This window comes from Oncorhynchus gorbuscha, linkage group LG19 (assembly GCF_021184085.1).
Source record: "Oncorhynchus gorbuscha isolate QuinsamMale2020 ecotype Even-year linkage group LG19, OgorEven_v1.0, whole genome shotgun sequence".
Lineage (NCBI taxonomy): Eukaryota > Metazoa > Chordata > Actinopteri > Salmoniformes > Salmonidae > Oncorhynchus > Oncorhynchus gorbuscha.
In genome coordinates, this window is record NC_060191.1 from 20,345,420 (window position 1) to 20,370,430 (window position 25,011).

The 25,011-nt window shown below is 41.0% G+C and overlaps 2 protein-coding genes across 3 annotated transcripts; both read right to left on the reverse strand.

Annotated features, from left to right (window-relative positions):
- Nucleotides 1-301: 301 nt before the first annotated feature.
- On the reverse strand, nucleotides 302-20,506 carry LOC124005298 (protein rapunzel-like). 2 transcript variants are annotated; one of them, XM_046314425.1, is made up of 3 exons: nucleotides 20,444-20,506; nucleotides 2,232-2,321; nucleotides 302-1,848 (listed from the first exon to the last, which is right to left on the reverse strand). In XM_046314425.1, exon 3 carries the CDS (start codon nucleotides 1,796-1,798, stop codon nucleotides 623-625), a length of 1,176 nt encoding a protein of 391 aa, XP_046170381.1. In that variant the 5' UTR covers nucleotides 1,799-1,848; nucleotides 2,232-2,321; nucleotides 20,444-20,506; the 3' UTR covers nucleotides 302-622. The 2 variants fall into 2 exon arrangements, with proteins under 2 accessions (XP_046170381.1, XP_046170380.1); XM_046314424.1 differs by lacking the exon at nucleotides 20,444-20,506 and adding an exon at nucleotides 15,639-15,793.
- On the reverse strand, nucleotides 16,197-20,309 carry LOC124005297. Its single transcript, XM_046314423.1, has 2 exons — nucleotides 19,981-20,309; nucleotides 16,197-18,265 (listed from the first exon to the last, which is right to left on the reverse strand). The coding sequence occupies exon 2, from the start codon at nucleotides 18,194-18,196 to the stop codon at nucleotides 17,012-17,014; it is 1,185 nt and encodes a 394-aa protein (XP_046170379.1). The 5' UTR covers nucleotides 18,197-18,265; nucleotides 19,981-20,309; the 3' UTR covers nucleotides 16,197-17,011.
- Nucleotides 20,507-25,011: the final 4,505 nt, after the last annotated feature.

The following is a 25,011-nucleotide window of genomic DNA, read 5'->3' on the forward strand; positions in this document are numbered from 1 at the left end:
AATAGTGTTGAATATATTCCGTTCGCGCCGTTCCAGCCCTTTCTATGAGACGTCATCCCCTCGGCAGCCTCTGTGTCATATGAATGTAAATTGCAGCAGCTGAAAATGAGTCAAAGGTGTTTTTGTTTTTTTAAACATATAAAAAGAGGGAAAATGCAATTCTAGTTATGCAAACTTGAGGGATTTCTTTTTACAAACATTAGGCTTTTATATTTACACACTTCATAAACATTATGTGATTTGGTCAATATAGAACATGTATCAAGACACAAAGATTAATTTAGATTCTCAGAGGCATAGATCATGACTATCACAGTTATTATGTGTGGTTTATTTGAAAATGTAAAGCAGATTTTATTTACACTATTTTAGTAGGGGGCATACATAAAAGAAAAACATTACAAAGAATAGATTAACAGGTAAAACAGTCGTTGGTAAGTATCATGCCTTATAATAAATGTTAGCCTATGTTCCTCCTCATTAGTATAGCTGGGGATCTGAACTCAACTGAGAAAAAGAGAAAGTACTTGGCAATGTCAGTCTTAGTGTAAAGATCAAATTGGACTGAATATAACATTGGGAGCTAAGGCTAATTATTCATTCATTTTTAAGTAAGAAAAAGTCAATTGTAGTGAACACAAACATAGAAGTTCTTGTGCTCCTCCCAGTAGTGTAGCTCTTCGGCAAAGCTCCAGACACAGGCCAGGTCTTTGAAATTCTTGACCGTGTGGACTGCACATGGACCTGGCAACTGCTCAAACAGGAGCTCAGCTGTACCCACTACAGTGAGTTTCTTCTGACCCTGGATCAGCTGCTGGATGTGGGCCTTGTTCAGAGGCTCGGGTGAGGCACTGTAGGACACCATGACGTTCAGCTTCTCGTCTGTCGCTGGCACCTGAAAGCGATTTTTTCCTGTGGGGCACTGGAGGTCTTTTTTGTTGGAGAACAGGCCCGAAGGGGAGCTGAATATACGGACAGACCAGCACACCCAGTCATACTTTCTTTTCAGCTTCTCCAAAATGGCGTCTGCCAGCTGCTGGTTGCTCAGGTCAGAGTGGTCCCTAACCAACCTCCGGGAATCCAGTTCAGCCTGCTTGGGGAAACTGGTGATGCAGTCCTCAATGACAGCATTCATTTTCACCTGTACATCCTTCATCTTTTCACCCCAGTCTTGTAGAAGCTTCTCTTCGTCATCGCAGTCCTTTAGAGCGGTGTAGCCCATCAGAGCGATGAGGCCTATGCAAAAGAGTTTCTTCAACCTGGCACAGAAGTCTTCCATTGCGCGTCGACTTTTCTCTTCATAGTTAAGAGTAATTTCCAACACTGACTCTCCAGAGAAGTTGTCTCCCGTCACGGCACTATAGAGGGTGTGTAGGTTTTTGTCGCCACCTGTTTTGACAAAATGCTCCATGAAAAGCTTCTTCTTGACCTCACGAAACTTGGGTTTGGCATTGAGGATGTCCATGTACTTGCGGAACTGGTTGGAGATGTTCTCCTCTACAGAAAAGTAGGCAGCGTCCGCTCCGCTCTTCTTGATCTCCTCGTTAATACGCTGCATCTCCTCTGAAACCACCTCCAGGCGTTCACGAACTTTCTGGAACTGCTCCTTCATGAACGCAGCTTCCTTGCTCTCCACATTGTCCAGGGCCAATTTCACGATGGGAGCAGCGATGGCGAAAACAGGGAAGAGGTCACCTGCGATACTGGCCACCACCTCAGCTCCCTGTTCAAACACTTCCATTACAGTCTCTACCACATTCTTCTTCTCTGCTACGATCTTCTGTAGCTGGCCGGCCATCTTTGCTGGTATTGTTATTGTTCAGTGCACAACAAATAACAGTATAACATCTGAAAAAAAAGAGCATAAGGACATGGTCAAAAGGATGTTTGAACTCTTTTATTTACATTAGATATGTCTATGGTCTACAAAATGACTCGACTAAACTGACACTTAATAATAGCAGAGTTTACCAAAGTCAGTCCTGGGGCAGCACAGAGTTTGTGAAACGCTGGTCTATAGAATGACTCTTGACAAAGACAGAAACCTTTCTACTGACACTTAACTAAAGCATTATTGAAGATCCATTTAAAATATAGACAACCAATCATCCCCCAGTTCAAGCCCTTAGTTAAAATGGAGGAAAGGTTCAACAGCAATACCAAAGTCTTAACAATTAGGCCCATATAGTTGATTACCTACCTCCCTATAGAATATTAGTATTTGAACTTACGTAGAGCTGTTCAGGTATTGTTGGACTGTGGCCTGCGTCCTTGCTCAAACACTCAACTAGAGTGAATCCCTGCTGGCCTCACAGTGAGAACTGATAAAGAAATAGAGAGAGGGAGCAGTGTAAATTGCAGTACACAAGCAAAGCTTGCTGGGATTACAGCTGGACAATCAAAGTGAGCAATGAGGCAACAATGCAAAGAGAATTCACCAGTGAGGGAAGACACGTAGGGGTAGATACTCTATGGAGTTTGAAATGTGTACTTCAAGGCAGTGTTACAAGCAGGAATTAAGACTAATTTCAGCCTGGAGGCCATTGTAGATTAAATACTATCATTGTTTGTTACAGAAGTAGTGACAGAACATTTATTATACCGCATTTAAAAAAAAAACGAATATACAGTATAACGTGTACACCTCTGCTGCAATAAATCATTGTAAATTGTATTTGACAACTGGCATGAAATTACTTTCAGGTCAAAGTACAATGTTATAAGCTCACAGTTTATAAATAAGAACCTAATCCATTCTCCTTTGGCCCTTCAACTACCACCACCATCCCCACCACGGTTGCTCACTCAGCCAGTCCAGTCAATGCCACGGAGCGAGTGGGAGTGATAAACTGTCTGTTGGAGATTAAACTTGCTGAGCAGGAGTGCATTTTCCACAAAAATGCAAGTAACCACAGCAACTAGACAACGGAAACTATTCTGTCAGCGTCTCAGTCTGCCTTTCTCTGCTGCTGAGGTCTGGCCCAAGGGGATTTGCACTGCAAAAGATCAGGGAAGATGTCACCCTCATTTCTCAACCTGATCTATCACCTACATCTACAGCTGTCAAGGGAGGCACAGTCTTTATGGCCGTAGAGAACAGCGACTACGAAAACAGATTGGTCTAAGAAAATCCAAGAACTCTAGAACAATCTCAATACAGCCAAAGCTGACAACTCTCACGCATTTGACCCTCTTCTCACACCACACCTCATATCTTGTATTGAAAAGTACAGATTTTATTTTTTTAATTAGTTAGTGCGTTAACATTTCAACTGTGCTCCAAATTGTTTTGAAATTGAGAATCTGCGCCACTGAGGTATAATAAGAACTGAAGAATATGTCCAAGATGTCCGACTGTTGTTTTCAAGATAAACCTTCTCAAGTTCACATACGTCGATTCATGGACCGTTAATATCCAGGTGGCATCCCGTTTATACGGACAAACATCACATGCGCACAGGGAGCAGTGTCGACGTCATACAAACCCATGGCAGACATTGGATGAATATAAAAATGTTCATATCTTCGGTTGAGTAAAAAAAGAAATTGGCCTCAGCAACAATTATTTGAATAATTTAATGGATGTTTTGTGCACAATGGTGATGACTAAAGTGTCTTATTAGGAATTTTCAAATTTAACTTCTCTATGTATTCGACCCCGGGTGGTACAGCTGTCTAAGGCACTGCATCGCAGTGTTTGAGGCATCACTACAGACCCTGGTTCGATACCGGGCGGTATCACAACCGGCCGAGATAGAGTCCCATAGGGCGACACACAATTGGCCCAGCGCTATCCGGATTAGGGGAGGGTTTATCCGGGGTAGGCCGTCATTGTAAATAAGAATTTGTTCTTAACAGACTTGCCTGGTTAAATAAAATACAAAAAAAAAAAAAAATGTATGGAAAATTGTCTTTCTGGGCTGGGCATCAGCTAAACTACAGTACCGAAGCAAAACTGTAGGAGCAGTAGAAACCATGCTTCTAGACCCGAACCCTGGCCCCTTGATCTGCGTCTGCAATTTAATATCACAAGCGGAACCTCTATCATTGAGGGGATTCATCTCGCCTGGGTGCGCAGGTAGCCGTGTTTTGCATGGGCTGAAAGTTGATTGCATTTGGAATCAGGATGCCTTCCTGGCTTGAGGCAGGTTCAAAGCCCAGGGTTAAGTCGGCTCAAAATGAATTAAGCACGTGTAGTAATTAGTAGAGTCCTGTGTTTTCCCATGCAAAAGTGATTGCTTTTGATAAACAAAAGGCTTTATCTGCCTTCCCAATGAAAAATATTTGAGAATTTTCTGACATTTATTTGATGGAAAAGAGATTTCTAGATGATGCACCATGCTGTCTTGTCGACAAAACGACAGAGCGCCACAGATTATTCTTTGATTTGAGAATGGCGCTCCTTCTTCCCCACTTTCGCCCGATGGCGTGACGGCTCAGCATAATCGAATCCGTCCATTGTCTTTCCATAGCACTGTGAGCTGCGGCACAATGAAGCATTTGATCGGTCTTGTTATGTAAAGGATCAAGGGGACTGGATGAGCATTTTAAAGAAACGACTACCGCCCCGTAGCACTCACTTCCGTCATCATGAAGTGCTTTGAGAGACTAGTCAAGGACCATATCACCTCCACCCTACCTGACACCCTAGACCCACTCCAATTTGCTTACCGCCCAAATAGGTCCACAGACGATGCAATCTCAACCACACTGCACACTGCCCTAACCCACCTGGACAAGAGGAATACCTATGTGAGAATGCTGTTCATCGACTACAGCTCGGCATTCAACACCATAGTACCCTCCAAGCTCGTCATCAAGCTCGAGACCCTGGGTCTCGACCCCGCCCTGTGCAACTGGGTACTGGACTTCCTGACGGGCCGCCCCCAGGTGGTGAGGGTAGGCAACAACATCTCCTCCCCGCTGATCCTCAACACGGGGGCCCCACAAGGGTGCGTTCTGAGCCCTCTCCTGTACTCCCTGTTCACCCACGACTGCGTGGCCACGCACGCCTCCAACTCAATCATCAAGTTTGCGGACGACACAACAGTGGTAGGCTTGATTACCAACAACGACGAGACGGCCTACAGGGAGGAGGTGAGGGCCCTCGGAGTGTGGTGTCAGGAAAATAACCTCACACTCAACGTCAACAAAACTAAGGAGATGATTGTGGACTTCAGGAAACAGCAGAGGGAACACCCCCTATCCACATCGATGGAACAGTAGTGGAGAGGGTAGCTAGTTTTAAGTTCCTCGGCATACACATCACAGACAAACTGAATTGGTCCACTCACACTGACAGCGTCGTGAAGAAGGCGCAGCAGCGCCTATTCAACCTCAGGAGGCTGAAGAAATTCGGCTTGTCACCAAAAGCACTCACAAACTTCTACAGATGCACAATCGAGAGCATCCTGGCGGGCTGTATCACCGCCTGGTACGGCAACTGCTCCGCCCTCAACCGTAAGGCTCTCCAGAGGGTAGTGAGGACTGCACAACGCATCACCGGGGGCAAACTACCTGCCCTCCAGGACACCTACACCACCCGTTGTTACAGGAAGGCCATAAAGATCATCAAGGACATCAACCACCCGAACCACTGCCTGTTCACCCCGCTATCATCCAGAAGGCGAGGTCAGTACAGGTGCATCAAAGCTGGGACCGAGAGACTGAAAAACAGCTTCTATCTCAAGGCCATCAGACTGTTAAACAGCCACCACTAACACTGAGTGGCTGCTGCCAACACACTGTCATTGACACTGACCCAACTCCAGCCATTTTAATAATGGGAATTGATGGGAAATGATGTAAATATATCACTAGCCACTTTAAACAATGCTACCTTATATAATGTTACTTACCCTACATTATTAATCTCATATGCATATGTATATACTGTACTCTACATCATCGACTGCATCCTTATGTAACACATGTATCACTAGCCACTTTAACTATGCCACTTTGTTTACTTTGTCTACACACTCATCTCATATGTATATACTGTACTCGATACCATCTACTGTATGCTGCTCTGTACCATCACTCATTCATATATCCTTATGTACATGTTCCTTATCCCCTTACACTGTATATAAGACAGTAGTTTTGGAATTGTTAGTTAGATTACTTGTTGGTTATCACTGCATTGTCGGAACTAGAAGCACAAGCATTTCGCTACACTCGCATTAACATCTGCTAACCATGTGTATGTGACAAATAAAATTTGATTTGATTTTTGATTTGAAGATGAGAGCGGAGTTAAAAGGAGAGAGAGAAAGTTCTCAGCTGAGTTTATAAAACTGTAAAAAGAGCAGCATGGTAGCACTGTTTTATGTACAATGTTGCCAATAAAATGAGGCTTTGTTTGGGCTCCCGAGTGGTGCAGCAGTCTAACACACTGCATCCCAGTGCTAGAGGCGTCACTACAGACTCTGGTGCGATTCCAGGCTGTATCACAACCGGACGTGATTGGGAGTCCCATAGGGCGACCCACAATTGACCCAGCGTCGTCCGGGTTAGGCTGGGGTAGGTCGTCATTGCAAATAAGAATTTGTTCTTAACTGACATGCCTAGTTAAATTGTAAAAAATTTAAATGTTGCTGTTATTCCCGTCCCTATAGAGAGGAATAGTAATGCTGTATTTTTGTGGGGACTCCGCCATGGTTAGTTGGACAAAGCCTATGGGAAAGATAAATTAAGTTTTTGTAGGGTTTTTGTAGAAATGCCGAAAATAAGGTCTGTGGTAAACAAAGACTGAGGAGACCTTATACGTTTTTTTCTATGAGATAATGTTCCTCAGCTAACGTCACTTTTTGAGAATTTTTAACAAATGAATTCATAAAAAGGTCATGTTAACTGACTGCTATTATCTCATAAGACAAAACGTATAAGATCTCATCTCATAAGCCTGTGTTAACCTCAGACCTTATTTGGGGTGTTTATTCAAAAACAAAAACATTTCCCCCATAGCTGAACGAACTAGAGGTAACTAATTTATGGGTTTTAGGACTATAAACTGGCGAGCTCTATTGCAGAATGCAGCCTTTTGACAGCACACACTAAAGTAGATTTAATTCGCACTTGCAAGAGTCCCCTTGTTTTAGCAGGGAAGTTTGGTAGGGTGACCTTTTTGGTCAGATTGTGAACTCAAAAGTTTGATTCAAGAAGAGGGGGGGGGACAATAAATATACCAATTATTTGATTAGGGAGGGTGTAGGGGCAGATTAATGTAATCTTGTCTTCAGGAGATTTTATCTATTTAATTTAGCCTGATCAGTGGAATAATTGTAATTCTTAACAATGGGGTAAAATATAGAGTAATTAGTGTGCTTGTCAACAATGACACTTATTACCCAAGGCTATTTTTATTATTCCACTTCTTCCAATTTTGACAGTGTAATCACACATTTGAAATCTGATATGCCTATGTCTGAAAATTAATGATGAGGCTATGTATTTTTGCAGCCATTAATGGACAGTTTTGAATAAATCACACAAATAAGCATTGGATGTTAAATACTCCAGGCCTCAAATATAATTTTTCACATTTTACTATTGTGCAGTCAATAACACAAAATAACATCTGTATATAGTGTGTGGAAATGAATTAAGGAGGAAAGGCAATAAATAGGCCATGGTGGCAAAGTAATTACAATTTAGCAATTAACACTGGAGTGATAGATGTGCAGATGAGGATGTGCAAGTATAAATACTGGTATAAATACTGGTGTGCAAAAGAGCAGAAAAAATAAATAAATAAATATGGGGATGAGGTAGGTAGTTGGTTGGATGGGCTATTTACAGATGGGCTGTGTACAGCTGCAGCGACCGGAAAGTTGCTCTGACAAGCCGATGCTTGTAGTTAGTGAGGGAGATAGGTCTACAACATCAGTGATTTTGAAATTTGATTCAGTCATTGGCAGCAGAGAACTGGAAAGAAAGGCGGCCACAGAGGTGTTGGCTTTGGGGATGACCAGTGAAATATACCTTCTGGGGCGTGTGCTACGGGTGGGTGTTGCTATGGTGACCAGTGAGTTGAGATAAGGCGGGCCTTTCCCTAGCAAAGACTTATAGATGACCTGGAGCCTGTGGGTTTGGCAACGAATATGTAGCAAGGACCAACCAACGAGAGCATACAGGTCGCAATGGTGGGTAGTATATGGGACTTTGGTGACAAAACGGATGGCACTGTGATAGCAAATTGGATGCAGTCTGAGTAGAGTGTTGGAGGCTATTTTGTAAATGACATCGCCGAAGTCAAGGATCGGCAGGATAGTCAGCTTTACGAGGGTATGTTTGGCAGCATGAGAGAAGGAGGCTTTGTTGCGAAATAGGAAGCCGCTTCTAGATTTAACTTTGGATTGGAGTTGCTTAATGCGAGTCTTCAAGGAGAGGTAACAGTCTAGCCAGACACCTAGGTATTTATAGTTGTCCACATATTTTAAGTCAGAACCGTCCAGAGTAGTGATACTAGGCGGGCGGGCAGCGATCGGTTGAAGTGCATGCATTTAGTTTTACTAGCGTTTAAGAGCGGTTGGAGGCCACGGAATGAGTGTTGTATGGCATTGAAGCTCTTTTGCAGGTTTGTTAACACAGTGTCCAAAGAAGGGCCAGATGTATACAAAATGGTGTCATCTGCATAGAGTTGGATCAGAGAATCACCCACAGCAAGAGTGACATCATTGATATATACAGAGAAAAGAGTCGCCCGAGAATTAAACCCTGTGGCATAGAGACTGCCAGAGGTCCGGACAACAGTTAGGTCACCTAACAGTACGAACTATGAAGATAAATGGGGGTCAATCAATTCACATATGGTGTCCAGGGCACAGCTGGGAGCTGAGGGGGGTCTATAACAAGCGGCAACAGTGAGAGACATATTTATGGAGAGATGGATTTTTAAAAGTAGTAGCTCAAACTGTTTGGGCATAGATCTGGATAGTAGGACAGAACTCTGCAGGCTAACTCCGCCCCCTTTAGCAGTTCTATCTTGACGGAAAATGTTGTAATTGGGGTTGGAAATTTCAGAATTATTGGTGGCCTTCCTAAACCACGATTCAGACAAGGCTAGGACATCAGGGTTGGCGGAGTGATCTAAAGTAGTGAACAAAGCAAACTTGAGGAGGCTTCGGATGTTAACATGCATGAACCCAAGGTGTTTCCGGTTACAGAAGTCAACAAATGAGAGCGCCTGGGGACACACAGGGCCTGGGTTAACCTCTACATCACCAGAGGAAAAGAGGAGGAGTAGGATAAGGCTAAAGGCTATAAGAACTGGTCGTCTAGTGCATTCAGAACAGAGAGTAAAAGGAGCAGAACTCTGGGCGTGGTAGGATAGATTCAGGGCATAATGCACAGACAAGGGCATGGCAGGGTGCGAGTACAGTGGAGGTAAACCTAGGCATTGAGTGACGATGAGACAGGCTGCATCTCTGGAAGCGCCAGTATGGCTGTGATCCCCGTACAGGGACCAACATCAGGGGAAATTTCAGAGTGACAACTAAAAATGCAACTTCGTAACATTAAACATTCTTGAAAATGCAAGTGTCTTACACTCTTCAAATGATTAGAATCTTGGTAATCAAACTACGTTTTCCAATTTAAAATAGCTATTACAGAGAACAAATCCCATGCTTTTGTTTGAGAAGAGCAATCAAGAACAGAAACATTTTCCACCATGACAGTTTTTACACATTCACATCTGAATGTAAAATGACTTACATTCTGATATCTTGCTCTTATTTATCTTCCTGAGTGTCCCATTGATCAAATGAAGTGCCGTTTTCTTTGATAAAATCCATTTTTATAGCCTAAATCGAAACATTTTGTAAACCGATTGTGCCGTGAATTCCATCTCTATCAATTTTTTTACGGAGCATTCGGCGTGATTCGCCCCTGTAAACAATCGTTTATCTAGTCATGGTGGGTTTCAGTGCATTCCTCTGGATGTTTGCAACACAGCCAAACGTCATTGTTTTTTTTGCGAGGAGAATTGACCGAAGTGAGCTGATTTGAAGACAACGACAAATGACTACCTTACGCACCAATAATTTTAACGAAGCTTCATTGATTGACTATATTTCTGCCAAATGACCACTGATCTTATTGAAATCTAGCTGGGTAGATAGCCAATGAGCTGAGGTAAACGCCAGTATGTAATGGTTTGGGGTTTGACCACAATTCCTTGTTTGTAATCGCACGCAACTCCATTCTCGCCTTGACGATCAGAGGAGTTGCTGTAAGGCTTTTTACGCGCAGCTGTATTTCGGAAAGTTGTAGTTTCAACAATTTCATTGAAGATATCATGGCGAATAAATCATGTAAAGCGAAGTCAAACTCTAAAGGGAAAGTGAAAAAGTGAAAGTGAGACTGATTTTTTTGTTTGAGGAATCTTAGAGTGTTATGATTCAAACGAACTGAGGAGCTGTTTATGCAAGGACAGGATGTACTTCTGGACGGGTAAGTGCTAATGGCGTTTTATGAAATATAAAAATATATATATATAAAAAATAAAAATTTGCAATGAAATGTGTAGTTTGTTTGTGTGTGTGTGTGTATATATATACAGTGCCTTGCGAAAGTATTCGGCCCCCTTGAACTTTGCGACCTTTTGCCACATTTCAGGCTTCAAACATAAAGATATAAAACTGTATTTTTTTGTGAAGAATCAACAACAAGTGGGACACAATCATGAAGTGGAACGACATTTATTGGATATTTCAAACTTTTTTAACAAATCAAAAACTGAAAAATTGGGCGTGCAAAATTATTCAGCCCCTTTACTTTCAGTACAGCAAACTCTCTCCAGAAGTTCAGTGAGGATCTCTGAATGATCCAATGTTGACCTAAATGACTAATGATGATAAATACAATCCACCTGTGTGTAATCAAGTCTCCGTATAAATGCACCTGCACTGTGATAGTCTCAGAGGTCCGTTAAAAGCGCAGAGAGCATCATGAAGAACAAGGAACACACCAGGCAGGTCCGAGATACTGTTGTGAAGAAGTTTAAAGCCGGATTTGGATACAAAAAGATTTTCCAAGATTTAAAAACATCCCAAGGAGCACTGTGCAAGCGATAATATTGAAATGGAAGGAGTATCAGACCACTGCAAATCTACCAAGACTTGGCCGTCCCTCTAAACTTTCAGCTCATACAAGGAGAAGACTGATCAGAGATGCAGCCAAGAGGCCCATGATCACTCTGGATGAACTGCAGAGATCTACAGCTAAGGTGGGAGACACTGTCCATAGGACAACAATCAGTCGTATATTGCACAAATCTGGCCTTTATGGAAGAGTGGCAAGAAGAAAGCCATTTCTTAAAGATATCCATAAAAAGTGTCGTTTAAAGTTTGCCACAAGCCACCTGGGAGACACACCAAACATGTGGAAGAAGGTGCTCTGGTCAGATGAAACCAAAATTGAACTTTTTGGCAACAATGCAAATCGTTATGTTTGGCGTAAAAGCAACACAGCTCATCACCCTGAACACAACATCCCCACTGTCAAACATGGTGGTGGCAGCATCATGGTTTGGGCCTGCTTTTCTTTAGCAGGGACAGGGAAGATGGTTAAAATTGATGGGAAGATGGATGGAGCCAAATACAGGACCATTCTGGAAGAAAACCTGATGGAGTCTGCAAAAGACCTGAGACTGGGACGGAGATTTGTCGTCCAACAAGACAATGATCCAAAACATAAAGCAAAATCTACAATGGAATGGTTCAAAAATAAACATATCCAGGTGTTAGAATGGCCAAGTCAAAGTCCAGACCTGAATCCAATCGATAATCTGTGGAAAGAACTGAAAACTGCTTTTCACAAATGCTCTCCATCCAACCTCACTGAGCTCGAGCTGTTTTGCAAGGAGGAATGGGAAAAAAATTCAGTCTCTCGATGTGCAAAACTGATAGAGACATACCCCAAGCGACTTACAGCTGTAATCGCAGCAAAAGGTGGCGCTACAAAGTATTAAGTTAAGGGGGCTGAATAATTTTGCACGCCCAATTTTTCAGTTTTTGATTTGTTAAAGTTTGAAATATACAATAAATGTCGTTCCACTTCATGATTGTGTCCCACTTGTTGATTCTTCACAAAAAATACAGTTTTATATCTTTATCTTTGAAGCCTGAAATGTGGCAAAAGGTTGCAAAGTTCAAGGGGGCTGAATACTTTCGCAAGACACTGTATATATATATATATATATATATATACACACACACACACACACACAATGGAACACCTCAGTGACAGTTGAATGGAACGCCTTAGTGACTGTTCCCTCTGCTCTATACAATACATATCTGTTTATTTTATGTGATGATAAAAGGCTCATACCAATATTTTTTAAATGTTTTCTTTCACAGTGATAGCGACTCCAACTGGGGGCCCCCGGTGCCAAGCTGCCCGCTCTACCTGTGCCCCCAGTGGTGTTCATATGCCACAGTTCATTACTGCAGGCATGACTGTGCCTCAGGGCCAAAACGGCACAGCATGAAGGCGTCGTTGTGTTCTGTGTCGCATGAAATGCACCACTTGTTCAGTTTGCATCTGCTTTACATCAGAAAGAGACTGCTATGGGACATGGCACAGGCAGCAAAATATTATGACGAGGACTTCCAAGGGGTGTATATATTATTTTTTTCCTAATTTGTAAAACTTTTTTTTTTTTGTGTGTGTGTTAGAATTTAGAATTTCTTATATGTTGTATAGTTGTTTGCACTGCTGTACATAGTTATAGGTCATTTTACCAATTTGGCCACTTCGGTACATTTGGGCAACTTGTGTGGTACACCTGGGTGATACACCTGGGTGACTTCATGCTAAATGTCATGTAGCTCACCCATTCCTGAAGTTATCAGTCTGAAACTTTGCACACCTACGGTTGCCCTCTTGTGTTATCCATCAAAATTATCTCCAGCATCCTATCTGACTGTGTGGCTATTCTAGTACATGTGAAAGATGATACTACAACAATAAAAAACAGAAAACATATGCTCTTTCTTTCTCTTTTCTTCCACCAGATCTGTGTTATATTCTCCTACATTCAATTAACATTTCCACAAACTTCAGAATGTTTCCATTCAAATGATACCAAGAATATGCATATCCTTGCCTCTGGGGTTGAGCTACAGGCAGTTAGATTTGGATGTGTCTTCAGGCGGAAATTGAGAACAAAGGGATGCAGCCATAACAGGTTTGTTAACTATCTGCGGTCTCCGCATGTCTGGGGGGGTGGGGCAAGGGAGCTAACCGAGGCATGTAGAGCGGAACTTGGGGCTCTGCAGTAAAACAAAACAATAAGAGCTACCCTAAACAACAGTATACAAGGCATATTTACATTGACATAGGTAGTAAGATTATGGCAATGATCGTCAACTAGTAGGGTTAAACCACCTTAATATTGATATCTATTTTTATTAAAGGTTGGTTGATTGAGAAATTAATTGTTATAACAAGAACATTCTCAAACACCCAACACTTGGGAAACATAGATCAGGAGTTGCCAACCCTCCTAGAGTGCCAGCTGGATTTTCTTCCAGCCCTATTTGAAAGAGTTCACCCAAATGACAAAATCCAAAATGGTTGTGTCTTCAACTAGACTGCAATCTATGATTTGGTTTCACACTGCCTTCAACCATTAATATTAGAATTTCTTGTGCAGAGCATTTGTGTTGTGGTAACACTCCCATCACGTGTCACATACAACTTTCCACCTGGGAACAGGTATCAATCCCTGCTTCCAACCTTCCCACTGTTTTTCCCAATGTGCCTGTCTCCCCATCTCATTTCATTACCGTCTGAATAAAGTGTCAAACTACCCCAAAAATCTAAAAGTAACAAAGTCGTTGAATTTTGAGTGTTCATTTAGTGTTCAAAGATTCCGGAATACACCTGACCTGTGGTTTTCATTTTTAAAAATGTTCTACTCTTAGGCCTAAGCCATGTCAAAATATGTAGAATTTCAGGAAATGGGCTTTAAAACAGTACAATTCTCATGGGGGACAACCCCCAGACCCCACGGCTAGGGCTTGTGTTAGGGGGCAATGAAATTCACATAGCAAAATGTCTTCAAAGGTTGGCAGCCCAGTCAATGTAATTGATTAGAATGTATAATCCAGCATACTAAATATAAACAGATGGTCTGATACTATTAGATCAGCAGCTATCATAAAACAGATGGGGCAAATGGCTTTGAAAAAGACACAGCTCTCATTGATACAACATTTGCATTAGAAGCCAGTTCAATGATGGAAGCGGAATGTCATGCATTTGGATAGAAAAACATCCATCTAATTTGATGTAGCCATCCACACTGCCATGCTAAAAAAAAAATAGACATTTCAGCTCTGCATTAAAACCTTAACTCCCAGGGGTTGTCTCATTGTCTGAGTGTATGTGAAGTATCTCTACTTCACTAAAGCAGACAAATTATCCAGGGTAAAGTGATGGTACATTTTCAGATGTGCAAGAATTAGGCTTAGACACTAGCCAACACATAGGTTGAATCAAAGTCGTTTACACATCATTTCAATTAAATTACGTTGAACCAACGTGGAATAGACATTGAATTTACAGCTGTGCCCAGTGGGTACAGACTCAAAAGTGCTATAGCTGTAGCTCTACAAGGGAGGCATATCTCAGGCCAAATAATTCACCAAATAACAAGCAGGCCAGTCAACCTTAAAATGTACATTAACTGATGTCCACTGAGGAGCAGTTAGGCCTACTGAAGTAATAATTGTCAACATCATAACTGATCCATTTGTATATTAATATCTGGCCATCAAGATAGACATTTTATAGTGTCTTCTTTTCATGGTTCGAGTCCTAAATTAAATACAAATAATTGAAAGCTGCAAGAATAAATGGCAACATTTGAGTGGCCCAAACAATCAGTAAGCTACAGTATCTTTTGTCGATTGAGGACTAGTTGAGGGAGGTGGCCAAATCATCCTGTGAAGCTTGCCCACATATACACTGACCAGACATGACTGGCTGCATTTAACAAATGGACATAGCTCTTTGCAAGCCGAGAAGAGAAAATCATATTACACTTGTTGTTGTTAAAAGCTTTTCATGTGGCCTCTTAAAGGGAAATGCATCGATTAGCTCGTTCAACAAGGGCTCTAATTGCTTTATTTCAGTACCTTGTTTAACTCCCTATATAGTCTGCATACCTCGTGGATTAATATGATAAGGCCTTGCAACAATATGTCAATTGATTAAATTCAGCACTGTTGCCACCGCAGTAGTACTTGTACCGTGACTATAATTATGGCCAGGAGAAACACTTCCTGGAAAAGGCCTGTACATTATGTCACCGATTCAAGACTACCAACGCCCAACCTCTGTTTTGACAGAAGTTGTGCACATAGTTACATTGTGTGTTTTGCGCAACTTACAGTAAAACATAGGCTATTATTTAAATGCGCACATTACATTAAAGTAATGTTTTCAAAGATATCGTAGGATCTCAAAAAGTCATGACCAATTTGACCAGTCTCGTCGTTAAAGAACTGCGCAACTAATGAAAACAGCCGCGATAACTTTTGGAAAATATAGACAGAACTGTGTAAGCCTATTGAAGAAACTTTTAAATGGTCATATGCAATTACGTTTGGCTAAAAACTCACCTTTTCATTCGCTTTAGTTTGAGGAAGAAAAGCAAATGATTTATCCGATCTGTTTTTCTCTTCCTATTGGTCTCATATTACAGTTAAAGTGACACACCCATCGACAGAAGCTAAACTTGGGTGGTGGTTAGACAAATTGTTGAACAAATGATAGCATATTTTCCTGGTCAACATAGAAACTATAATAAATTACACTCCTTTGACAAATAACTGACACAAGTATTTTACCAAGACTATTATAACATTTGCTGAGGATAATTGTGTTTATATTGTGTGAGCTGATGATTGTTTAGGGAGTAATGTAAATAAACTGTCATTGTAAGTCGCTCTGGATAAGAGCGTCTGCTAAATGACTTAAATGTAAATGTAAATATATTATCAGTATCAATGTTCATGACTACATGTACCTCTGCTTAAACGTTTTAACATACAGTACCCTCATGTTTTTTTTTTTACATTTCTTCAGCTGCAGATAGAAATAGAACATAAACGTCCTAATTTACTACTGCATAAAATTCCTAATGTACTCTTGCATAATGATGACCAGCGAAAACAATGTCCTTTATATTGTGGTTTATTATGAATAAAGAAGACCATAAACATGAGAAATTATAAGGATATCAAATGTATGAATATAGACAGAGATGTAATGTTGTAAGGATATAGATTTCGACAGTGTGATGTATCTATCAACAGCATTTTCCAACGGAGCTTGAGCAAGTCCTCAGTACATTGATGAGGAGAAATGGTTGTTTGCTGAAAACTTACATAACACATTATTACGCTGGCTGGTGTGCTAATTTACAGTATGGTCATCATGAAATACTGGAATGCAGGTCAAATATGGTATCTTACTATTCTATTTGGTAGGAGGAAGTACTAAGTTCTCATATGTTGACATTGTTGTTGAGTAGATAGCCACAGCCTGGCATAAAATGTCTCATATATGTCCATTAATACACATATACAAATCCTGATAGTTTAAACCAGGTGTGCCAAACTCATTTTGCCCAGGGGGCCGCATTCAGACTTCAAAGAGATAGAGGCGCCGTACTAAAAATTGGTTATATTTCTTTGCCGTGAAATTTTGCATAAGACAGTCCACTATCCATTGTTTCCCCCCCAAAATCTGGCCGCTGCAGGCCATGTGTTTGACACCCCTGGTTTAAATTATCACAAACTACACAAAAATCTATAAGGCCAATAAACAAATAAAATTGTGCAGTCTGTAACAAGAGATTACATTTCACACAACCACTTGCTAAAGCATCAATAAAAACACCTCTAAACTCAGTTATAAACATTCATGAATTGTATTTGTAGTTTTCCCCATTATAACTACTCTTTTTTCCATTGCACTGTGTAACAAAAGGCTACTCAGGATGAACACATAGGTAAGCTTTTTTGTGTTTTCCATAGTAATAACAATCCTCTTGGAAGTTGTTGGACTCCACCACTTCCTTATAGTGGCTGACAGCATGCACCAAGCAGTTGGGGAGACTTCTGCTGAGGACCTGAGCCACATTCAACATGTTCCCCTTCAGTTTCTGCCCCTCAATCTCTTGCTGGATCTGACCCTTGTTGATAGGCTTAGGCTGAACACTGAAAGAGATCACCACTTTGATGTTGTTCTTGGTCAACACATCAAAGTAATTAGCTCCTCCTCTACTTCCATGGTACTTCTTTCCAGCTAGCCAGTTGAAAAAGAAAATGCGCTCCTTGTCATTGAAGACCCTGATAGACCAGCTCACCCAGTCAAATTTCTTAATAAGGGTGTCTAATAGGGATTTGGTGAAGTCAAGGTCAACACTGCCAGGTTTCTCCTGAAGATGATGTTCCATGTCCAGTTTGGCCTGATCCGCAAAGTTTTCTGTGCAATCATCCACCGCTGCTTTCATGCGGGTCTCAACATCTTCCATACGCTCCTGCCACTTCTTCACCATCTCATCCCCCACAACCCCTTCCTTGAGGCTGGCGTAACCCATGACAGCAATGATGCCCACCACAAAGAGCTTCTTAAGCCTGGCGCAGAAATCTTCTACCGCCCTTCTACTCCTTTGTTCTGTGGAAACCACTGTCTCCAGCATGGGGTCACCTGAGGTATTGTCCCCGGTAACGGCATTATAGAGCGCGTCCAGGTTCAAGTCCGCGTCCGTGTTCTCATAATGGCTGAGGAACTTCTCCATCTTCTTCTCTTTGAACTTGGGCTTGGCGTTGACAAAGTCCTGGAACTTTTCGTACTGGCTGAGCATTTGTGCCTCACGGTCAAAGTTCTGCTTATTCAAGGAGGTCCTCTGCAGCTCCAGGGCGATTTGTTCGATCTCAGCCTGGATGCCTTCCAGTTTCTGGTTAACCATGCTGAACTGCTCAGTCAGGTAGCGGGCATCCTGCCCTTCAGGGTTGCTGAGGATCTCAGAGGAGGCTACGAACACAGCCTCAAGGACGGGATGGAGCTGGCCCACAGTGGCTGCCAGGACTGCGGAGGCCTGTCCCATGATCTCCACTCCCTTCTCGATCTTGCCTCTGTTCTGCACGAGCCATTCTGCCACACTGGTCATTTTGAGGGGTCTATCACAAAGTAACAATAGCCAACAAGGTCTTCAAAGATTCTCCAACTATGTTGATGTCTGAAAGAGAAACAAGAGGAACAAACCATAAAGCTCTTGTGGAGGTTTGTTGAGGTGAAATAATACATTTGTTAAGGCAGCAATATCCGATTTTGTGTATTTTTTTCTTCTTCTAAGGATTAGCTAGCTATTAGTTTGAAAAGGTTTGTGTTGGAGATGACTCGATCTTCATCATCTCCAGTGGTGTAAAGTACTTAAGTAAAAATACTTGAATGTACTACTGAAGTCATTTTTTGGGGTATTTGTACTCTACTATTTATATTTTTGACAACTTTTACTTTTGCTGTACTACATTCCTAAATAACATAACGTACTTTTTACTCCATACATTTTACCTGACACCCAAAAGTATTCGTTATATTTTGAATGCAGGACAGGAAATTGGTCATAGAACATCCCTGGTCATCCCTACTGCCTCTTATCTGGCAGACTCACTAAACACACATGCTGCATTTGTAAATTATGTCTGATAAAAACCATTTAAATGGTGCAGTCTGGCTTGCTTAATACTAGGAATTTGAAATGATTTATACTTTTACTTTTGATACTTAAGTATATTTTAGCAATTACATTTACTTTTGATACTTACATATATTTTAAAAACCAAATACTTAGACTTTTACTCAAGTTGTATTTTACTGGGTGACTTTCACTTTTACTTGAGTAATTTTCTATTAAGGTATCTTTACTTTTACTCAAGTATGAAAATTGGGTACTTTTTCCACCACTGATCGTATCCAACACAGAAAACATGAGCAACGTCTAACACAGATTACACCAGACAGTTGGAGTCAAATAGAACAAGCTACTCTCAGCAATAAAACAGATGGAGAACATGTTGGGACATGCAAGAGTCTAGTTTCATGCCACACCCAGAGTCTCAGGTATATGACAGGACTCGAACACAGCGACTCGGTGGCACTGACTCACTTCAAAACATGATTTCAAATAAACATACTGAATGTTTATGGCAACTCAGAGCAAACATAAAAAGCAGTGTGTCTACTCTCGCTTTATGACGTGGAGAGTTGCGCAACATTGCAGTGCTGGCTTTTTGGAGTTGAATTGACAAGCCTAACAATAGCCAAGACCCAAATCAAACACAGATGTCCACAACCTGAGGAAAAAAGGGGATTTTTCTTTGTGAACATGTGATTTTCAATGTAAAATACACAAAAGAGATGAGCTCACACATATGTCATTCCCCTGAGACAATATCCACTACAGAAAAAAGGCACACCCAGAAGGAAAAAAATTCCCCACTGCACTTGTTCTGTAATGAAAAACACACTTTTCTCCCACACACTAAAATATGAGTTAATTGAAATGCAATTGGGTCATTGAATTCACAGCATCTCCAAGTACAATGTAGCATCAGTCATTTACATTTGTATGAAAAACACGAAATACAGATTCATATGTACACCCATAGACCATGGGCTTACCAGTAATTGCTGGATGGCAAGATGAAAAGTGTCATTTTACATGCTTTCCCAAGGTCTACCACTGTACTAATTACGTCAGTCCTATTAAATAAGCTAACATCACCAGTTATTGCTATCCCATTTTAAAATTACACAATGTCCAAAAAATGGTGTTAAGAGAATATTAAATAATTGGAATTTTGATGTAATTTGTAGAATTCACTTGTGACTCATCACCACATTGAACTGAAAGCATTTTAATAAAAAATAATAGTGAAGAAAAATACTTACTGAGAAATTGTCCTGGTTTAGGATATGTCAAGTCTTCACTTGTAAAACAAAAATAGTTGACTGTGAGAATGCTAATCCAAGGGTACAATTAAGAGGAAGAAAAAGGCGAGCCCCAAACTATTTCTGTAACCAACAAGAGCCTAAAGAACTCTTATTGAGACCACATCCTTGAGTGATGAGATACCAGCAAGACCACATCCGTTAACAATGGTATCCCAGCATCTCAAATTGCACTTTAATTTCACCTGTTTGCCTTGTCAGCGCACAAACAAAGTGGATCTTTCAAAACCAGTTCCTCACTTTTTCATATGTCTCAGAGGTAGCCTATACTTCTCAAACAAGATCCGTTTGTCAAATGATAGAAAATCTGGGTCAATAAAAGTTGACACCCTTGATGCTAATTCAAACTGCCCAGATAGTTAAACAAAATGGAGCACGATAAAGAAAATAGGAAGAAACTTACCTCTGATAGTCCAATAAAGTATACAGGGGGGTGCAGTCCAGTTATCCAACAGTCCAACTGTGCCTCTGAGCACCAGCCTCCTAGTGTTGGGATGTATATGTAGTCTCTCTCTCTCTCTCTTGTCTGTCTCTCTGTCTCTCTCCCTCGTCACTCCCCCGTTGGAACTCCTCCATCCCCTCTCTGCATTCCAACAGGAACCCACTCTGAGGGATGAGGGGCAGGCACTGAGACAGATAACATCCTGTAAACATAGCCCATGCAAGGACACCACTGCCATTCACACAGGGTGTGAAGGATTGTGTATGTGTGTGTGTGCATGTGTATGTCCAAGCGTTCAAGTGAGCAAGAGAGCCACAAACAAAACCCTGCTTGTTGTGTCTCCATTGAGGTTGCTATGGCCACTGCTTCTTGCCTCTTTTAACAGTGTGCCTGCTAAATGCCACTGAGTTCTGTAAAGTAAGCATGATGTTTTACAGATAAGCAATTGCAGTTCCCTAAACAGAGGCAGTTCTCAGTATTTTCAAAATAGCACACATAAGGGACATCAGAGCTAAAACATGTGTAATTTTGAACTCTTTTAACCTTGAAAATGCATTATCACTGAAGGCAAGCTATTGGACATTTGGATTGAGGCGTAGTAATTTGGAATACACCCTGTATAAGTTGGAATACACCCTGGAGCTGCAGTTCTCTCAGAGTCACTCCGTCACAGTGCTGAGCAGAGCAGTGAAAGGACCTTTGTGTCTCTGCATCCACACCATGGGAGACAGAGCTCACCCACTGTCTTTGTGCTTCAGCTCTGACCGTAACACACACCGTCTGATATGACCAATCAGTCCAGTTAACACTGGAGAGAAGAAAGAGGCAGAGATAGAAGAAGAGGAGAAGGGGTTATGTGTCGTGAAGTCAGGACGGTCAGTCATATTGAAGAGGATTTGGTACCCCCCAGTGTTTTTTGGGTCTCCCTGTATCGTCCCGCTGTCAGATGTCGCACTATGCTAACTCATTACCATCGGAAAGGGGAGGATATGCTTCGCAGGGACTCAACGGTATGTGGCGTGATGGGTGGTATTGACTGGCGCTGGGAAACATGCTGACTAGGAGGTGTCAGTGTGATGAAGCAACGCTTACTTCCTGAATCCTACTTCCCAAATATTCCACATTACGTAATTTGAGATGTCCCCTATCCTGTCAAAAATTACAGTTCACTATCCAGTGTGCTAAAATCCTAAATCATTCATCCATTACCCATTTACCAGCCGGTTTTGTGGTTCATTTTTGAAGAAAAGAGAACTGAAAACTACGGATTGGAAACTTCAGAAAGATTCTATCTCACGTAAAATCTTTTCAATGGAAAATAGGGCCTCATTTAAATAAACATGGCATTTGAATGGGATTTAAGCATACAAGGTGGAACAATTGTAAAGTCATTAAAATAATGACAACTAGGTGAACAAGGTTTGCCAGATAGGTCAATATATTTTTAGCTGACGTTTTGTCTGGTTTTACTCAGCTAATAGCCATAACAGCTTAATAGTCCTGTTCAACAACTTTAATGTTAATAAACAGGTTGAATAAGCATTGTTTCTCTTATTATTTTATGTGCATAGTGAATCTGCAGATATTATGGCACACTTTGAACCCCTTTGTCTTCTCTTTTATGATCCTTGTATGCCGGTTTAGTCGGTTTAGGTTTATAACTAAAATCTCAACAGAATCTCATGATTGATGGTGAGGCACAGAGGCACATGTCCAAATGCTTATGCTGCTATCCCTAATAATTCCAGACTTGATTAGGATGTACAGTATATTTCTTCAAATGAAAGTGTAAGGGAAATGTTAATATTTGTTCTATTTCTGTGTTCTATTCATGTGCTGTTCTAAATAACACATTTCTGTGTTCATGCAAGAGGCTGATTGTACAAATCCTCACTATTAGTAGCTGCAATTTGGCAGTACGCCCAGATCTTGTTTTGAGAACGAACAAGAAATCTCAGTTTCAAGGTCTCAGCTTAGAGAGAAAGAAGCCTCGTGAGGTATTGGTCTGTCACATGTAATGAACCAGTATTGTTCTGTCACATGGATGAAACAAATCGGTAATGATGAATTAATTATGTTAAATTATGCAAATATAACTTGTCTGTGTATAGCCGTATATAAGACAACTGCTGGGACTGCCCAGGCAGAGCTCCTGATTGACATGTTTACTATGGTTCATTGAGTTGGTTGGAACCTCTCCAGCGCTCTGACAATAAACAATGATTCATTAAGAGTGCCCCTATGTAAGAATTTCCACGACAAAAGCTTATAGAAGAAGTGGGGGTAAAGATAATGGAAGGCTGTGTTTGGGCAATAAATATACATATTTTTGCATAATGGGGATAGGTCTATAATTGGTTCATGTTAAGAGAGGACTTAGCACCCGTCATTCCTGGATTTGAGCAACTCCCATGGGAAAACAAATGTGGGTTGGAATGACAGTTTACTGGAAAAAGGGTTGAGCAACAAAAATGAAAGTGCTTCTCAGGCATAGCGGGTGCTATGAGACGTGAGATACAGCCGGAGGCTCCAAGGTTGGGTCACAGCCAGGTACTGTAGGTGCATCAACATCATATGTCTGTATCATCAACATATGGGAGTGCTAATATGAGCATAAAATGTGATACCACAATATAATATCACTTCATGGCATGGTATACTGCTTAGTTATTAGGTCACGTATGTCATGTACAGGTGTGTACAGGTGACAAATATGTTGAATTTGTACCTTACTGTATCCGCTATCAGAGAAAAAAACACAATAAACTGGTCAGCAGCTACTGGAGAATTGATCTACTTACAGATATTCATTTGGTCTCCCAATCCATGATTATAACCAAGTCCTGCTTATGTTTGTCACTGACTATTACCAATGTGTTATCCGTGTGAATGATTATTGAGAGATCTCTTAATAACTAAATGGATTCCCTGTTGCTATCAGAGTCATTTCAAAGGGTAGGTTTAACAGAGCAAATGAAATGTAACCATACTTTCTAAGTCATATATCATCAATATTTAGGCCTATATTGCATTTGCGAAGTCATCAACAGCTATTGTTTCAATTCAACCCAGGGTTCAACAAAAAATAGACAATAGGCTACATACACTGAGTATAACAAACATTTGGAACACCTTCCTAATATTGAGCAGTGTGTGGACTTGATTAGCATGTACAGTATATTTCCTTAAATGAACGGTTATCAAAGACGCTTGTGTCTTATCATGTTGAATGGCTGTGGAAATAGATTACCTCAATGCTATTGACTTTACTTGATCTTTCTGACCTTGGCCTCTAGCTCTAGTGTTTCCTCTTTGCCACAAGATGTCACGTTAGTCCACTGGAAAGCCCCCCAGTGTCTCATCCAAGAGAGAATGTACCACTTTGCAGGAGAGGGGGTAAAATTGATGCAGGGTGGTTGTTTGGGCAATAAATATACACTTTTTCTTTTGCATAATGTGGATAGACATGATGTACTTGTTCTATAAATAGTTTGTACTGAATATGGTTGGGTGAGGGAAAACTGGAAGATTCTTTGACGTCATGATGAGAGGTGTGTGGATTTCACACTACCCCCTGATTGACACAATAGTCTAGTTTGTGGATTATTGTTGCCCCTGACTTCACTGGTATTTCATTTGCAGGCAGTTTAGAAAGATTATACAGTCATTTACTATGACTTATCAGCCTTTGACAAACACATGAAAATACTGTTACAGGTCAAAACCATTTGCTGTTTATATAAAAAGAAACCATCCTTTATTCCGCATGACCACAGTTGTGTTACTTGGAATGAGGGATTGCTATGCAAACAAAAAGTTGTTACTTTTAAGAGAGGATTTAGCTCCCGTCATCCCGGATTTGAGCAACTCCCATGGGAAAACAAATGTGGGTTGGAATGACAGTCCGTTGGAAAAATGGTTGAGCAACAGACATGAAAGTGCTTCTCAGGCATAGCGGGTGCTATGAGATGTGAGATACAGCCGGAGGCTCCAAGGTTGGGCCGCAGCCAGGTACTGTAGCTGCATCAACTGTGTCATCAACATACATTACCTTCAGGAAGTATTCACACCCCTTGACGTTGTCCACATTTTGTTGTGTCACAGCCTGAATTTAAAATGGATTAAATTTGGATTTTTTTAGTCACTGGCCTAAACATAATCTCAAAGTGAAATTATATTTTCAGATTTTTTTAAACTAATTAATACAAAATTAAAAAGCTGAAATGTCTTGAGTCAATAAGTATTCAACCACTCATTTATGGCAAGCCTAAATAACTTCAGGAGTAAAAATTTGCTTAACAAGTCACACAATGGACTCTGTACCCTACACATACAATTATCTATAAGGTCCCTCAGACGAGCAGTAAATTTCAAATACAGATTCAACCGTAAAAACCAGGGAGGTTTTCCAATGCCTCGCAAAGAAGGGCACCTATTGATAGATGGTAAAAAAAGCAACATCGAATATCCATTTGAGCATGGTGAAGTTATTAATTACATTTTGGATGGTGTATCAATACATACAGTCA